Source organism: Typopeltis vanoorti, chromosome 18 (assembly GCF_054136105.1).
Source record: "Typopeltis vanoorti isolate ZY-2024b chromosome 18, IOZ_Tvanoo_1.0, whole genome shotgun sequence".
Taxonomy (NCBI): domain Eukaryota; kingdom Metazoa; phylum Arthropoda; class Arachnida; order Uropygi; family Thelyphonidae; genus Typopeltis; species Typopeltis vanoorti.
In genome coordinates, this window is record NC_143566.1 from 52,538,912 (window position 1) to 52,557,964 (window position 19,053).

At 34.2% G+C, this 19,053-nt stretch overlaps 1 protein-coding gene across 2 annotated transcripts in view; it reads right to left on the reverse strand.

Annotated features, from left to right (window-relative positions):
• Positions 1-455: 455 nt before the first annotated feature.
• The window catches only part of Hil (peptidase hillarin), a 228,913-nt gene continuing 210,315 nt past the window's right edge, over positions 456-19,053 (reverse strand). For both annotated transcript variants that reach the window (XM_090407998.1, XM_090407999.1), the window contains exons 6-7: positions 10,195-10,338; positions 456-1,767 (exon numbers count right to left, since the gene is read on the reverse strand). In XM_090407998.1, the coding sequence (XP_090264124.1) occupies positions 657-1,767; positions 10,195-10,338 (1,255 nt within the window). In that variant the 3' untranslated portion in view covers positions 456-656. The remainder of the gene's footprint in view (positions 1,768-10,194; positions 10,339-19,053) is intronic.

Consider the following 19,053-nt stretch of genomic DNA (forward strand, 5'->3'; position numbering starts at 1 on the left):
GGAAATGTCAAATATGTTTATAAAAGGTTTGCTATATACAGTAGAATGATGGGCTTACAATGATGCTTTGTCTGTTATGATACTACAAGTGCATGAATTCTGCATTTCATTGATAAAAGTGGTTTGGTGAATAAGCAAAGATTTAGCAATGGGCTTGCACAAGCTCATTTCAGCTGCTGGATGATCTTTCCTTAGGGCTCCTGCAATATGCTTACTATATAAGTATCTGCCAGGAATGTATTCCTGTATAATACATAATTAAAGATACTTATGCTAAATTGCATAGGTATAGCCTTGTACAGCAATACAGAACAATGTCATTTGTGAGTGACCTGAGTTTTGTTTCATAATCTTTGTTGCAACCACACACACACAGATGTTTGTTGCAACACACACACACACACGCGCCCACCCACCCACCCACACACACACACACACACAAAAATTTCTTACCTAACAGGCAAGAAATTTTTTAAGGGTTAGCAGAATATATTTTTTACTAAATGCTTCTGAAAGCTGAGAGAGCTAATTACCTTGGTTTGTTCACCCTGTCCACCCTTCACTGGAATTTTCTGGATATGTTGCTGTCTGTGGTTATACCTGCTATCATCAGTAGCTAGTTGTATGTATGTATGTAGTATGTTCTGTAGAGTGGCTTAGCTACGTTTTGTTACATTGATAAGATATTTACAACAGTGTGTCAATAAATGCTTGTCACTGATATCTGGTTCTCCATTCATTTCTCGGGTATAAATGTCCATTCCATACTGACCCTCATCTGGAAAACTGATATAGAAAGTCACCACATCTTCATGGATGGTGTGTGATACATGTCTAGATAGTCTCTTTTCCTCTGTGCCATTTTTGTGTAATGTTGCCATGAAGTCTGTTAAAGGTCGTGACATTCGAAACTGAATTTCCAAATCACGTGGTGAAAATATCAAGGCATCTTCATGAGTAATAGGGATAAGGCCAAATAGGCGAGTTGCTTTCATGGGTCCCCATTCTCCACTCGCACAGTCTGGAAGTGGGACCATGACTGTTTGTAAATCTTCACAAACAATTTTGAACTTACAAACACTTTTAAATTTCATTGGTTCACCGGTGAGGTATTCTCGAGGCGTAACAGCATTGGCAAAAATGTCCAGCAGCAATGAAGCACTGCAAGGAGCATGTACCCTAAATGCTACAACATTTCCAACTACTGATTGCATGACAAAACGCTTTAAACTTACACCTTCATAAGCATCAACATCAGTCTCGTAGAACTTTAAATTGTAATGGAAGATGAGACTTGATGTCATATGTGATGGCATACAGATACGAACCGTAGCAGCTCCTGTGCTGTCTGTGTATAGTACAGCTTTTGTATCATCATCTGGGAAGTATAAACCATAACGAAAAAAGAGTGAGCGAACGAATGGTAATTCCTCAAAGTCACGTAGGATGATGATGCTTTTGAGCAGTTGCCATTCTGATTGCAATGGAAAGAATTCATAAATGAATTCCTTGGGATCAGTAAGAAAATAATGATCATCATATTCATAGCGAAGACTATCAGATTTTCCTTTATTCCCTGGCTTTGGAACTTCCTTGGCATTAACTAGATGCCTGGCTCCCCAGTTACATTGAACAAAACGCCATGCCCCAGCTACATATACTGCATTCCATGAATTACGGAAACGATTATCTTCAAATTTTACTCCAGGCTGATAACCGGCACTCTTGGAATATCCTTTAATGACTACACAGTGCAGACCTGCATAACTAGGGAAAAAAAAACATATAAATAATTTTCAGTGCATTTCATTAGTGTTTCCTAATTCATTAATTATTAATGTATTTAATAATTTCACTGTATGCATTTACTAATCAGTAAAAATTAAGTGCTATAAATTATTTTAAATAACACCATAGCAAGTTATACTTTACAGCTTAAAGCAAAATAAAAAAATAAGCCTTAACAATTCAGTGCAGAAAATACCCACACGTCTAATTTTAAATTAGCTTTTAAGTATTTACTGGATCATGAGATAATGTATAGAGTGCTGAATAAGCCACCATTTTAGCTTATGATCAAAAAGGAAACACAAGCAATGATAAACTTAGTGAGAGATAAAATTCATCTCAACTGGTCAAAATAAAAACAAAATGTATGATATAAATAAATAATGGGAGATAAAGACTTAAATTCTTTTAAAGACAAGGATTTGGTGCTTCAATATATTACAGCTGAATTGCTGTAAATGAGTCCTGTCTGACAAAATTGCTCTGCTCAAAATTCACTTTGTAATTTATAGTCTTCCAGGTAAATTTATTATTCCATGACAAACCTTCATCAAATATTATAACTGATAAATTTAGATTATTTTGTGTTAAAACCTGATCTAAACAACATCATCAAGATGCATTCGTTGAGAATGTTGAAGGTAGATCATTTTCTACATCGTACTATTTAAAAATAATGCCAAATGGTGAAACTCAGCTTCGCAGCTGGTTAGTTTACTCAAAAGCTCAAGACTCAGTATTTTGCTTTTGTTGTGTATTATTTTCCAAAAGAAGAGAAAAAGATCAATCAACACGATTTATATATGGTATTAATAAATGGAGAAAACTGTCATCTGTAATTCAAGATCATGAGCTTTCTGTTGGTCAATTTATTTCTTTTATTGCTTGGCAAGAATTATTAAAAAGGCTTAATTTATGTTCGACTGTTGACAGAACAAATCAAATTAATATAAATAAAGAAACGGAACGTCTAAAATTACTATTCCAAATAATAATCTGTCATTTCGAGGATCCCATGAAACAATCGGAATGCCGAATAATGGAAATTTTTTAAGTTTAATAGAATTATTCAGTAAATATGATCCTGTGCTAATGGATCATGTAAACAGAATTAAAAATACGAAAAAAAGAATTGTGCATCATTTGGCGCATAGATTTCAAGAGGAAATTATTGCTGCATTAGGTAATGAAGCAATAATGCAGTTAAAATTAAAGATGATATACAAGCAGCCATATATTACAGTATCCAAATGGATTGTACTCCTGATATTTCTCACAAGGAACAAACTTTAATAATTATTAGATATGTAAATTTTGTAGACAAAAAATTAATTGCAAATGAGGCATTTATAGGATTTATGGAAGTAACTGATGTGACTGGTGAAGGACTAGCAAATTCGCTTTTAAAAAGAATAGGTGAGCTTGATTTAGATATTATGGATTATAGAGGGCAAGCATACGAATATGGTAGCAATATGAAGGGAACATATAAAGGCGTACAATCTAGAATAATTAGTTTAAACCCTCATGCAATTTATGTACCTTGCTTATCACATTCTTTTAATTTGATAATTTGTGATGCTGCTTCCAGTTGTATATAGTGTAAAAAAATTTTCAGAATATTGTAACTTTTATACTGCGTATTTTCTGCATCTTCAAAAAGGTGGGAAATTATACAAAAGCATTTAAATATTACGCTTAAACCATTACGTGATACTCGATGGGAAGCCAAAGTAAACGCAGTCATTTATAATGCCTTAGAAGAATTTATTGGTGCAATTAATGATAACACAGCAGTATCGAAGCTAAAAGTCTACTAGATTCATTACAAGAAATGCCATTTATTTTAAGCTTATCAGTGTGGTTTACAATATTGTCAAAAATTAATAGTATCAACAAACTATTTCATGCAAAAATAATTGTTCTTGACTCTGCTTTTAATTTAGTGAATAAAATTAAAAATGAAATCCAAAATTTAAGATCAAAATTTAACACATTTTAGCCATGCAAAAATGTAGCACGAAACTTGAATATTTCCTAATACTTCCCTGAAAAAAGAATTCGAAAAAGAAAAAGATTATTTTCCGAACTAATAGAAGATGAAGCTTTACTAAACCCGGTGGAGGAATTTAGATGTCACTTTTTCAATGTTGTGATATACTGTTATTGTACAAATAGATGAGAGATTTAAAAATATACCAATGTTATTTCTTATTTTAAATTAATCACTGATATAAAAACATTAGAAAAAAATGAACTAAAAAACCGCTCAAGGGATTTTGTAAAAAATTATAGTAAAGATGTAAATGAAGACTTAATCCAGGAAATTGATTTGTTACGAGAATTGATCTCAGACCAAGAAAATGTAAATAATGTTATATTAATAATAATAATGTAAATAATGCTATATTAAGCATCGAAAAGGAAATTGCTAAAAATTGTAATTTTTTGGTAATGATTAATGACATAGCAAAAAAAAAAAAAAATCGCATATTTAAATAAATACATATTAAGCAATATACGTGTTAGTAAAACTAGGCCCCTAAATAGTAAACCTATTTATTTTTTTATGTGCTTAAATTAATTTTTTTTATTACTTTAAACAATAATTAATTGTAAATAGTTTTTGTGTGCTAGTCAGTGAGCCAGGTTACTTTTGTTTGTGTTAAATATTTATTTATTTTAATTATTTAATACTTTTGTTTTGTGTTCAGTAAACATTATGTTAACCTGTTATATTTCGGTGTTTGTTTGTTTTTTTTCCTGTGGCAAAATCATTTTAAGTTAGAGGTTTTTTTACAATACGTTTATTTCGAATCCTTTAATTTTTACATTTGAAAAATATTTTAGGGTTTCAAGAAACCAAAAGGTTTCTTGCACCCGGGCCCCTTTATAGAGACGGCTGGCCCTGCTCTCCTCACATAAAAAATCTACTTCTCACTCTATAGGTCCTTGTGAAACAAATTGCTGTCTAACCAAATAAACCAAATGATAGCAATAAAGCCAGGATTTATTGCTGTCAGTAACCAAATCCTGGATTCTAATTCTCACCAACCTCTTTAATACCTGTAATTAAATATCTGTAATTACAGGATCTTAAAGACCCTGTAATTGAAAGCTTTCGTCAAGCCAATTCTTGTGTGATATGGTCACTTAAACAGAATGGAAAAGGAAGGGCTATAAAAACAGGTGGTTTCATAGTAGTTAAATGATATAGAGAGATCTAGGCAGATTGATGCAGTTAAAAGTGTCTTGGAAGACTGAATTATAAGCTCTGACAATATTGGAGTGATGACAGAAAACAGAGTACTTTGGAGGAAAACTGTCAATAAGAAGTTAATGTTATGTAAACTTTTCACATAGTACTATCAAAGTATCCTGTACACTTCTTGAGGATACACATCAGGAATTTTATTTAGATAATGATGAGATCATCAGTCGTAATTAAGTATCAGCTAAACTGTAGAATATTCTTCATTTCCAGCTGAAAGAAGGAAAGAAATCAGAGAATGTCATATTATTATTATTATTATTACATAACACCTCCAGGGAGTCCAAAGACTCATTGAGGGAGGGCACCTACTCTATAACTCTTCATCTTCACCAACTGCAACTACCTTCATCATCTACACGAATTGCATCTACTGCCAATCACCACCACTAGTATCACAGACAATCACAAGCATTCATGCCCTTGGTGGCATTCGAACCTGCAGCCTTTTGGCTGGAGAGCGGATACACTAACTACTTGGCCAACCAGGCTGGCATATTAATGGTTGGCTGAGTAGTTAGCAAACATACCCACTCTTCAAACAACAGGCTGGCAGGCTCGAATTCTGCTGAAGTCATGGATGTTTGTAGATCATCTTTAGGTTGTAGATGAATTTCATAGCCCAATGTGAGACTACCCCACTTATTGGTAGCCTGAGGTGGCTTGAAAAAGTTCCATGTTAGTTTCTAAAGCAAGTGCTGTGTAAGAAATTAATCAAAAACACAAAAATATATATAAAATTTAAAATAAATAAATAAATACATAAAAATAGATCCTTAGCCTGACCACAGTACTAATGAATGCCATACATTCAATTAGTATGGTGCACTCATTAGTACTCAAATAAATGCATGTATGAGAACATTCATTTATTTGAGGAGATGACCTTTGCTGTTTCAGAATTTTAAACAAGTGAAAGAAATGAATACTTCATAGAATTTAGACAGATGAATTCCACTGCTCAATGCAAGACCATCATCCTGGTTATTAGAGGCCTGAAGTGGCTTGAAAAAGTTTGATATTTGGTCTCTATTGCAGAGTCTAGTCAACATGTTGCAATCAACATTCCTGAGATATATATAGGACAACTTAGTTTGAAGAATTTATCACAGTGATATTGAGGATATCATTTACAGCGAAGGAGCATGATTTATGTAAGACCTGAAAGTTGTAGAAAAATGTGACAGACAAATGAGTAGGGAGTAAAATTTTTACATAAACAATGACAGGTAAGAAAACTGCATTAAGGAGTGGTGAGTGGAGTGGTCATTTCACTTGCCACAGACATGTGAGTGATATAGTCATATTGTAACTTAAATAATGATGATAACACAATAGTGATATTTCATGCATGATTGTTTTTTTTGCTTGTTTTTTAAAAGAACCAAAACCAAGCAAATTAGTCAGAGAAGAACACACATACACACACACATACACAATTAACAGATGAAAACAGTGTATGGATGGTGTGGATTATAGTGGATTATGGCACTCACATTATGGTATCATGGTGGATTATGGCACTCACACAGTAAATAGGGTAATATAGATGGTGTCCATGCAGGAATCATGATAAGTCATGGAGGAGTCATGTAATAATAATACAACAGAAAGATGCTTATGTAGCCATGCCAATGCTTTTACGTCCATAATGCTATATCACCGGAAGAAAGACCATTATAAGTTTTATTCTAATTCTTGTAGAGAGGCTTATACGCTGGTTAAACATGATATACTAATAATTAAGGAATTGACAGCGTACACTAGAAATATAAATTAAATAAACTTTAATATATACTTTCCGATATTTCGGCAAACGTCACGTTGCCATCTTCTTGGGAACTTAATACAAAGACAAGTGCACGCAAGTACTACATAACAGCAAATGAGACCCGAAGTGAAAACGGTAGCTTCCTAGCTTCGGTTCTCATTTGCTGTTATGTAGTACTTGCATGCACTTGGCTTTGTATTAAGTTCCCAAGAAGATGGCAACGTGACGTTTGCCTAAATATCGGAAAGTATATATTAAAGTTTATTTAATTTATATTTCTAGTGTATGCTGTCAATTCCTTAATTATTAGTATATAATATATTATATCAAGTTTTATTCTAGTTACAGACTTACCTGTAACTAGAATAGGTAAACAGGTAAAAAGTCTTTTTCTCCCAAAAGCTTGGATTTTTAATATTGCAACTCAGAAAAATCAACAACTGACTCACTGTTTCAGACAATAATCCTAGTTATGCTTTGGGAACATGTGATGGCAGCAATCTTCTACCATGCTCTTGTCCTCATCATCTTGAAATCATTGATAGCCCTGAACTCAGCACTCTACTGGTGACTACAGTGGATGGAGACTGGCTGCATATTGATTTTCAAAAGATGATTAGGACTAAAGAAGTTCAGCCTATTTCCTTTGGGAATTATTCTCCATAGGGGGAACAAAAAAAAAAGTCTTAGAGGTGTTTAAAGAAAACAGAAATTGATCAACAACATGTGTTTGATTTTCAAATTTAAGTTGACTTGGAGAAAAATTAAGAAGATTGTTAGTTGCTAGCTGGTCTGATTGGCAAAAGAGACAATGTAGCTGTTCTCCAATCAATAGGCTGTGATTTCAAATTCCACAGTGGGCATAGATGTTTGTGAATGTCTTTAAGTGGAAGATATTTTTCACTGCTCAGTATGATACTATCACTATACTTATTGGAAACCTGAAGTGGTTTGAAAAAAAGTTTAATGTTTGCAGAGCTCCAGCTAAGCTTTAGCCTATCCATGGTACTAATGTACTACAGGTGTTTAAAACTTTTCATGGTGGGATTCATGTGATGGTGATGATGCAAAAGAAAGTTCTTGCTGGCAAATGATGGAGTTATTAATAACTAAATTTATGAAACAGTATATTGTATGTTGGCCAATTGCACATACTCTCAACCTTATTATTATTATTATTACCCAATACCCCATGGAGTCAGAGACTCATTTAGGAGGTCCATATATCAAACACACTCAAATTCTCTGCAGACACCACACTCTCAGGCAAGGCATTCCAATCATTCACAACTCTGCATGACAAAAACCTGCTTCTCACTCCCCTACTCACACCCTCTTTATACAGTTTCCAGGAATGACCTCTGGTTCTCCCCTGAGGTCATCTCCCACTATTTTCTGTAGAACCTTTCCAGCATTGATTCTATAACAACCCCTTAATAACTTGTAAGCCTCTATCATATCTCCCCCCTCTTCCTGCTGTCCACCAGACTCTGCAAGTTGCATCTTCTCAATCTTTCCTCATACTTGACTTTCCAGGGGTTAGAAACTACCTTAGTCAGTCGCCTCTGGACCCTTTCCAACATCTCTTCATCCTTCTGAAAACCAGAAGGATGAAGAGCCTTATACAATGGAACAAGAATCTCCCTACTTCAACAAGTCAGTGTCCTCCACATCATTCCCAGAAGCCTTTGTGTTGTCTTCACAATTTGGCTATGCATCCCATAAATTTGAGATCCTTATCCACTATCACCCCCAGAACTCTTATTTCCTGCACCTCTGACAATATATCCTCACCAAGCATAAATTCTGCATCCCATTTTTGTTTTCCAAAATTTAAAACCTTACATTTTGCAACATTGAACTCACATCCCCCATTCCTGTGCCCAATCACTCAATTTATTCAAGTCTTCTTGTAAGGCCACAACATCTTCTCTACTTACATGGTTCATCCCAACTTTGCATCATCTGCAAACAACTGAATATCTCCATTCAAATCTTCACCAATATCATTAATATACAAGTTAAACAGCAATGGCCCTAAAACAGACCCCTGAGGCACACCACTAGTGACTTTCCTTTTCCTGGATATTGCTCCACCCATACACAACTTGTTGATACCTATCACATAGCCGGCTCCAATCCAATGCTCTAATATCCAACCCCATTCACTCTAGTTTGACTATCAACTTATCATATGGTAATCTATCAAAAGCCTTTGCAAAATCTAAGTATATTACTGTGTATCCTTCTCCTCTGTCCATGGAAGTAGTCACCTTTTTGTAATAAGTAAGTAGATTACTAAAACATGACCTTCCTGTAGTAAATCCATGCTGTCCATGAATGATAATACCATTGTTGTCAACACCCAATTCTGAATTCTAGTTCTCCTAAGCTTCTCCAACAACTTAACCACACCTGACATATAAATAGGCCTATAGTTTGATACTTGAGTTCTATCACCTCCTTTATGAAGTGGCCTTTATGAACCTCCTTTATTTATCTGTTAGTCAAAGAACCAAAAAAAAAGACTGCCAACTTCATTTAAAGCTTATAAAAAAGGTTATAAAAAATTACTTATACTGTTGATTTGATTAGTGTCAAATGAACTCAGTATGAAGAGAGAGTAATCATTATAATTTGAATTCATATTTATATATTAATGATATAAGGAGAGATTTAAGAGGGGATATTCAGTTTGTTTGGTTAGAGGGCAGAAACAGCAGTGATGATGCAGATAATTAAGATGATATCAGGACTATCAAATAGTGGCTATGGAAGTAGGCTATGAGACTACTAGCTGCAGAGTTTGGTTGATGGAGAGAGCTGGGGTGGGGGGAGACATGAGACTGTAAGACATTTATGTTGGCGAAGAAACGATAGTACAGATATAAGAGATTTGTTTCAATAGAAAGTTGACTATGATTAATAAAAGAAGGAAATGACAAGTTTTCTCATAGTTAGTGATCAGATGGAATATGTTGTTAGAGGAAGTTCTAAGTTCAAAGTGAATGAATAAAGTTGGTTATAATAAACTGTGAGTTAGAAGAATCATCTGCAGGATGAATATAAGTAGACTTGTTTCATGGTTAGTGGCAAGCGTGGTGTTACTATTGTTGGTAATATATTAGCTTTAAGGAGAAGAGTTTAAAGAGATGTATTTTAGGCACTGTGTGAACTAGAGTGGATCTCCAACAATCCTAGGACTCTACTAAGTAATAATAAGTGCAGTCCTTTTATTTTGTAACATTTTTCAAATTTGAATGGAAGATCAGGTGGGAAAGAATCCTCTTAAGTAAGATAATTGTGTTTTTCATATCTGTTGAGATATACCGTTATTTCTCTGTCAGATATGGAAGATTCTTACCTGCAAAGTCTTTTGAAGAGTACATGATAACTTTCAGTACCATGTTTGATGCCACGAAGAATTCCCATGGGAGTGTCTGCATTAAGATTGTCATCAAATTGCATGGTATTGAGGTTCTTCACAGTAATCCAACGAAATATTGCCCTGTAAATAAAACAAAATGATACCAATATAAAATAATATCAGTTTAAAGTTTAATTTAATTTCATAAAATTATCTGTGCATGTCTTGGTTCAACAAATGCTTATTTATTTATGCTTATTTATTAACTTTAGAACAATTCCAAAACAATGATGGGGAAATATAAATGGTATTCTAATAAAAGGATAAAGGATATATTATAATTTAAATTAATGATATGTGGAAATCAATTTTAACCTATTCATTATATATTATATAACATTACAGTTTTTTTTTTTTAAATGCTGAGCAAAAAAAAAAAAAAAAGGTAATCATAATTCTTAGTAATATTTCAGAACATTATCATGTCTACTAAACATTTTGTAACTATGAAGGAATTTTCGGATTTCATTTTGTATAACTCTTTATTATAATTTTATACAACTCTTAAGTGTAATTAAAATCTAATTAGATTTTAATTTAATTTAAATCTAATTATATAATTAGATTATAAAATCTAATTCAGTGGAGTAGTATTTATGAAAATACATAATGCAGAAACAGAGCATCTATCAAAGAGTTCGAAAGGAATTGTGAAAGAGGTAGCTTGCTCTTTTCTGAATAGCACTGTTTGTGTTATAATGGGAAGAGAGTTAGAGAAGTCAGTTTTATCTCTCTGTGGAGACAGAGAAGAGCAGGAGTTGCACCCAGCAGAGATGATTTATATTTGTTCATACATTTTTTTGTACATGTTGCAGACTGTAGTGTAGGCAGAGTGTAAATGTGGAGGTTTTTGACTTGAACTATTTAAGATATGCAGATTTGAGAATCATGGTTTGGAAAGTAGTTGCAAGTTTTATATATTGTTCGAAATGAAGGTTCTCATTCCAGGAAAGAATTATTTCAGTTATTCAGTCAGAGAAGATGTTCAGATCAGGAATGTAGAAGTTAATCTCATCACAGAAAACAGAGAGAAATCATGGAAATCATTCCAACTATAACCACTGCATTGTCAAAGTGATGAGGTTTTGGTATTGGGAAGAGGAGGATTATCATATATTCTTTTAGTAAATAGATAATTTGTGTCACTAGCAGCATATGCTTTGGCGTCTTCTTAAGCATGATCTGCAAAGGTTAGAGAAGTAATTCTTGTAGAAAGGCTTATACGTTGGTAACACATGACTATTAAATTATTTAAGGAATTGACAACATATCCTGGAATATTAATTCAAAGAAACTTTAATAAATACTTCCTATATTTCGGCAACGTCACATTGCCATCTTCAATGGGAACATATAACTATGACACGTGCAGCAGGCACTACAAAAAGTAAATGAGGCAGAAGAGAAAAACTACTGTTGTTCCTAAAGTTCTAATGGTGTCCCCTATTGGGCTATATTGGGTTGTCTTGGCTGTTGGGCTGATGTTCTTGTGATGCAAGCTTCCCAAATTTGGGGCAGTCTCATGCGCCCAAATTTGTTGAGGTTTGGAAAGTTTTTTTACAGCTGAGGCTGATTCTATGAACAACTTTTCATATTTAAACTTGCTCAGTGTATCAATGTGGCTTTCTTCCAATGTATTCTGTGGCAGGTATCCAGAGCATGGTCTGCAAGCCCAGAGTGGCTGTACTGGTGAAACCGGATGTGGTCTTTATGTTCCAAAATCCTAACATTTGCTGTCCTGCCAGTTTGGCCAAAGTAGGACAGTTTACAGCTGCAAGGGACGTGATATACCCCAGGTAGGTCTAGTGGAAGTGGTTGGTCTTTGATGGAGCAGATAAGGGATGCCAATTTTTTATATGGTTTGTAACAAGAGGTTAGATCATATTTTTTTAAGATTTTGGTGATGGATTTAGTGTAATCTTTGTTATGAAGGGTAAAAACTAATCTCTCTCTCATATATACACACATAAATGTATAGAGATGTTGAAGTAAATATCTGGAGAATGCTAATATAGTTCAAATTTGAAAAGAAGTCTTCTTGTTTAACTGGAATTATGGCCAAAGCAACTAAAGCTATAAGACCAGGATGTTATGCATATTAAATATTTATTTTCTCAATCCAGTTTGCCCATTTGCAGGGTGAAAAACATGAGTTTTCAAGAGGAAAAATCTTTTTCATCCCTCTGTATCAGACTAGCTAAACTTACCTTCTGTTGATAAGCCCTTGTTCTTCTCTATATGGGATTCGAACCTAGGTTTTAATCAATCAAAGGGCAATGCCATGTCATTTTCAAAAATGATCTACAGAGCCATTAAGAAGCTGTAGTGTGTATGTGTGTGTGTGAGAGAGAGAGAGCGCATATAGGATAGCACTATATAGCTCAAATGCTAGTTTACACTACATATTGGAGACCTGCTAAATATCAAATTAATCTGGGAGAGTATGATGTCTCTTAAATGCAAGCATATTTCTGGCCAGTATGACTGTTTTGTGGCAGAAAACCATGCAGCTTCATATGAGAATAGCTAACTCATCTTCAAATGAAAAGTATTTAAAAATGTTCTTCGCATCTAAGATAGGATTTAAACCAGGGTCTTTCAAATGAAAGGGCAACATTATTTCTGACTAAGTTACAGAGGCTCTCTTTGGAAGAAAATTGTTGATAAAAAGCTAGTAACAATGTAAACTTAATATGCTCACTGCAAACTGCAATTTTGAGCAGCAATGAATCTCCCTCTTGCATCCCAAACATGTTCTATGGGGTTGAGATCTGGGGAGTGTACTGGCCCCTCAGTTTGATTAATATCCTCAGTCTCCAAAAGTATCTCCACTGCTCGTGTACAATGTGGTGTGGCATTGTCATCCATAAAAATAAATTCTTCACCTACAGCACCACGGAACAATCGAACATGACGTTGAAGAACTTGGTTGCAATATCGTTCACCAGTCATAGTTCCCTTTTTCCAGCACTTGTAGTTTGGTGCATCCATTAAGCATAATGCCTCCCCACGCCATGATCCCAGCACCTCCCTTTCAAGAACATTCTCACGATGGTAAACAGTACCACTTTCGCACCAGATCAAGTATTGTCTAGAATCAGAGGAAAGACTAAACGACTTGCATCTGCAAAGAGTGCATTAGTTCATTGGTGTCATGTCAGTTTTTATAGATGCAACAACACTGAAAATGTGTTCATGATGAGTTGTCACAGACAGAGCCGGCGCTAGGGTCTTCGTCGCCCACATGCAATGTCTATCTAAGCGCCCCCTGTAACGATCCAGGCGTGTGTGGTTCTTTTACGATAATAAAAATTTAAATTATTTGAAATTTCTTAAATAAATTTTGACAGAACAGCCACATGTCGGTTTGCTAAATGTAACGAACCGCGGTAGATGACTAAACAGGATAATCGTTAAAAACCTGAATATTCAAAAAATTCTCAAAAGTTAAAGCAAATTCTGATAAAGCCACTTCACTTTAATCGTTGAATATAATGATACAGAGATTATAGCCTTCAAACCAACCGGAATCGCTAACAAAATTAAAATGAATTTTAATTAAAATTAAAATTTATTTGAACTAAGTTTTAAAAATTCTTGCATTTTACAAGTTACTAAATTCTTAGTAACTTGTAAAAATTTTTTAATAATTTTTATAAGTGGAACTATCTTTTAGAAAAATAAAAGAAACTCAAGATAGATGAGAAAATAAGAAAAGAATTCAGAAATAATTAGAACATTTAGTATAAGTATTCAAAAAAATAACATCTTTACAGAATAACAGAAAATAAATTAAATTACATAAATATACTTGAAATTTTTTAAATTAAAATTTTAGGGTTTTTGATTTCATATTCATAAAATTAGAAATAATGGTCTTAACGTCTAATTCTGCACATACAGGGTGTTCGGGATAAATTTGACATATTTATAATTAATTATATTTTTCCGTAAGTTACATGTATTAACACACACTTCTCTTCATTTAAAAGTTTGGACCCTTCTTCATTCATATACAAGATGTCAGAAAGGATGGATAGCTGGAACCCACCTGAATCATGGAAGAGAATAACTTGTATCATGATGATTCTTGCCCGCCATCAAAATAAGGATATTACGACTGCTGCCCAATGCTCCCTGAATACAGTAAAAACAATCAGGCATGAACTAGAGACTTGCAATGGTGACTACGAGGATGTAGCAAGAAGAAAGAACCTAGCAGACGATCTGATTGCGTTCGTACAGCAGAATTCCTCGCAAATCTGCAGGAACAGGTGTTGAAGAACCCTGGCATTGGAATTCGGGCTTTGTTCGTGGAGTTGCTAACTGTAGTCAAGCCCTGGATAACAAGGGTAGCCAATGGTAGGCCGTATGTATGGCAGCAGGATTCGGCCCCTTGCCACACCTCTGGGAAAAGTCAAAAATGGTTGTCTGAAAATTTCTACGACTTCACCAGTCCAAATGTTTGGCCTCCAAACTCCCCAGACCTTAACTCCATGGATTATTTTGTATGGGGCGCAGTTGAAAAAGACACCAATCGCACTTCCAGTAATACAAAAGCCCAGTTAATGGATAAAATTAAAACAGTTTTTGCGGCCCTTCCCAGGGAGACTGTAGCATCAGCTTGTTCGAGGTTCCGAAGCAGAATTGAAGCTGTGATCGATGCTAATGGTGGTTATTTTGAGTAAATCTTGTTGATAGTATTGTAATTAACTCTGCCTGTAATGTTTTTTTGTCAATTCATTAAATTTAATAGATACAAAGAAGATTTTCTTTTTCCTTACGAAACTGTCAAATTTATCCCGAACACCCTGTATATCATTTTCAATACCTATTAATGCCAAACTAACAAGCTTTTTGTGACATACTTGTTCTTAACTAGGTTTTAATCAATTTCAACTTGGAAAAGGAAGGTTCACCGCTCGCTACACTAACATGTAAGGTTAATAGTATTCTTAAAGCAATTGAAAAGTTAGTAAAAGATAAATTATTGGACACAATAAAATTAAAAATATCGAAATGGTTATGAATATTTAAATTATCCTTCCAAAAAATATCCCAGAAAGCACATAACTCGTCATATAGTTCTATTGCATTTATGTCTTTATTGTCGCCATCCTTCAAGAGTATCTAAATCGTCACAATTTTTTCGTAAATCTTCGTTATTAATTTGTAGTAATCTATACAAGAAATTGAAATTATCATAATATGTTTTTAGTTGTTCAAAACGTTCTATTAATGAACACATTGCAATGTCTAGAAGTGTATAAAATACATTCACTCTAAATTTATCTTCTGGTGATTGTAGCGTTTTGTCATGATGGTCGTAGTCAAATTGTCGTGTCTTCTTTCGTCGTAAGACTTCCGTACCACTTTTAAATTCTTGTTCTCCAAACACCTCTTCACTCAGTATTCTTTTGCCATCTATAGAACTTCTTTAAAATTTGTATCTGATCGACATGCTTGTAAGAATATTTTTAAGTTTTCAATAGATTCTAAAGCAAGTGTAATGTTCATATTTTTGTCTTGAAGCATTTTACTCACAGGATTTATTCTGTTAAGTAAATCATGGCCAGTTATAAAGAGCAAATAAATTTGTAGTCCTTTATTTTAGCACATAATGTTTGTGCTTCATGCTGAGTTTCTTTATTAAAATTTTCGTTATTTAAAATTTCAAAAAGTGCATCGGAAATTTCTCCTGACTGATATCGTAGAGGGCAGATTGCATTAATTTTACTTTCCCATCGCGTTTCTGATGGCTGTTTCAATGTCAATTTTTTTACGAACTCAGCATGAAGGACATCTCATTCTCTTACAAACATTTGTAAGAGAATGAAAAGAAATTGTATATTTCTTGAATAATTGCAAAGAAACTAATTGTATCTGAATTCACTTTGGCTGCATCGTTAATGATTAAATTCAGAGTATGAGCAGCACATGACATGTAAAAAAGCTCGAGGAGTTTTGTTTAAAAACAAATTTTGGAGCCCATATTTTTTCCCTTTCGTATTTACCCCATTGTCATACCCTTGACCTCGCATGTCTTCAATGGGATTGTTCCATTTTTCCAGTTGTTCCATTATTGTTGCACATAAACCACGTCCTGTGGAATCTGATATATCTGCAAAACCTAAAACGTTTTCCCTGATCTTGACAATTCCATTGTCACAGGAAACAAAGCAAATAATAATGGTCATTTGTTCTGTTTTACTTACATCAGGTGTGCAGTCAAAAATTATGGAATAATATTTAGATTTTCGAACTGATAATAAAATTGTATTCCCTGATTGCATTACTTCAAGTTTCCAGTATTTCATTTTGACTCTTTACTCAAATAGTGTACTCTGTTGTTTAGTTGTAGGGTCCTTTCAACATGATTTTCCATAACCGGATCAAACTTCGCAAACAGTTTGACTAATTTTAAAAAATTGCCGTTATTCCTTTCATATAATTTATCAGATGATCCACGAAAAGCTAAATTTTCGCTGCCAAGGAATTTTATAATTTCAATCAAGCGTTCTAAAACACTCGTCCAATGTTTCTTTTCCATTAAGTCTGGAAATCAATAGTAGTTTTGTTTTTAAATTTTTATCAACTTCCTTCCATTTTAAGAAATTTTTCATGTGAGTTAAACTAGTCTCATGTCTAGGCAAAGTTGTACTTACATTTCTCCAATCGTTATAACCTTCTACAAGACTACTTGATTCGGGAGGTTCGAAAGGTTTGCAACAAAAGCAAAAAACAGAATTTAAAGTTTCGGAATAAATGAGCCATGTTCTTTGCACGAGCTCCCATTTTCCATTTTTCTATTATAATACGTGTCACCAAATTTATGACCATATGTATCTCTGGGATATATTATATTTTTCTTTTGAACAGGCCCCATTTCAATTAAAACAACTTGTAATTTTTCATCAATATTTCCCCATTCACCTGGATCTTCTAAATTTACAGAGACTAACAATGTATTAATTTCGTGGTCAACTACAACTAAATCTTCTCCTAACTGTTTTTCACTTAAATCATGTGTCTTGTTATCTTGTTCAATAGTTGCAATAGTACTTTCATGAAAACTGGATGATGTCCACGGTTCTTTAACTCTGATTTCTGATGCATCGAGTTGGTTACAATCTGCATCAGAATATTTTAATATTTTAACAAATTTATTAAGAGCCCCAGTTTGTTTTCTTAATATCTGCTTCTTTCGCAGCATGACGCTTATGATTTTATGCACCAGATAATTTTTTAAATTTTTGATTCCATTTCTATTTTATACCCACAAGAAATTATTACACAACGCAACACAGAGACGAAATAATAACCGCACTGCCCTATTGTCGGTAGCCTACTGAGATGCGTACCATATGACTGTTTAACTAGCAACAAATATTTTGTACGAAAATTTTTCGCACACAAAAACCGTTCACCATTTCATTTTAGATAGACTGCAGTAGACACAACATTCTGTAGGCAAGCATTTAGCCTGGTCTCGCTGCAAAATTGTAAACAGCCGGCTGATCAAAGAGGTGGCAATATACAATTTTTTTTAATTTTTATTTGCTGTATCTGGCCTTATTTATTTTAATATTGATCATTCTAAGAATTTTTTGTTTTCATGATAAAAATTTTGTTTCTTAAAAATGAACTTATGAACCGTGTCCTGGCGGCGGTGCCCGCATGCACTGCATGCTCTGCATGCCCACTTCTGCCGGCCCTAGTCACAGATGTCTTTCTACAGTTTGTTGAGATATCATGTGCCTGTGCTTGAATAGAGCCGACTTGCAAGCTGACCTGCTGTGGTGCATTGATTACGTTTTGCTGTTATAATCAACAATCTGTCTTCATACTCCATGGTAGACTGAGAGTGACCTCTTAGCAAACAACTGGAACACATTCCATTGGTTTGAAATACTGGCCAGAGCCTGGGTACAATGCTATATGAGATTCCAAACTCTCTGGCAATATCAGTAATTCTCAGCCTTCTTCAAGCTTTCCAGTAATTCTTCCCCATGTGAAATCATCTAGATGATGTCTTTGAGACATTACAAGACATCCAAGTTTTGAAACTTTATTCGTTCACAAAAAGAACTTCCTTCAAACATAATTTGCTTAGTGCAGCCTTGCCTTTTATCCTGTTGAGTGCTATCACGAGATCCCTTTGCATGTGATTTGCTTTCTTCCTACTTTCTACTCGAAATCATCAGTTATACAAATTGTCAAGCTGATTCATCTGAATTTGCAGTTGTACTCTTCAAGAATAGTGTTCATCCTTAAGTTTTAGACACCAGCGTACTATCAATACCATACGAGGGTGGTCTGAAAAGTTCTCAGCCTGACAATGAAAAAACGAATTTATAATTTCAAAATTATTTTTATTTTTCAACATAATCTCCTTTAAAACTAATACATTTATTCCAGAGATGCTCCAGCATCATTATCCCATCCCTGTAGTGGTTCTCAGTAAGATCTGCGAAATACCGCTCCACAGCTGCAATCACCTCTTGATTCAAAGAAAAACACTGACCAGCAAGGAAGTTTAGTTTTGGGAAGAGATAGAAGTCAGAGGGAGCCAAATTTGGGAAATAAGGTGGATGTTCCAACAATTCATAGTGCAGATCCCTTAATTTTCTCATTGCCAAAACACCTTTGTGGGCAGATGCATTGTCCTGATGAAAGATGATTTTTTTCTTCTGCAAACCGTGTCTTTTCTCCCAAATTTTTTTGTCTAGTTTGGTTAAAGATCTGAATAATATTCCCCAGTTATTGTTTTACCCTTTTCAAGATAATTAATAAACA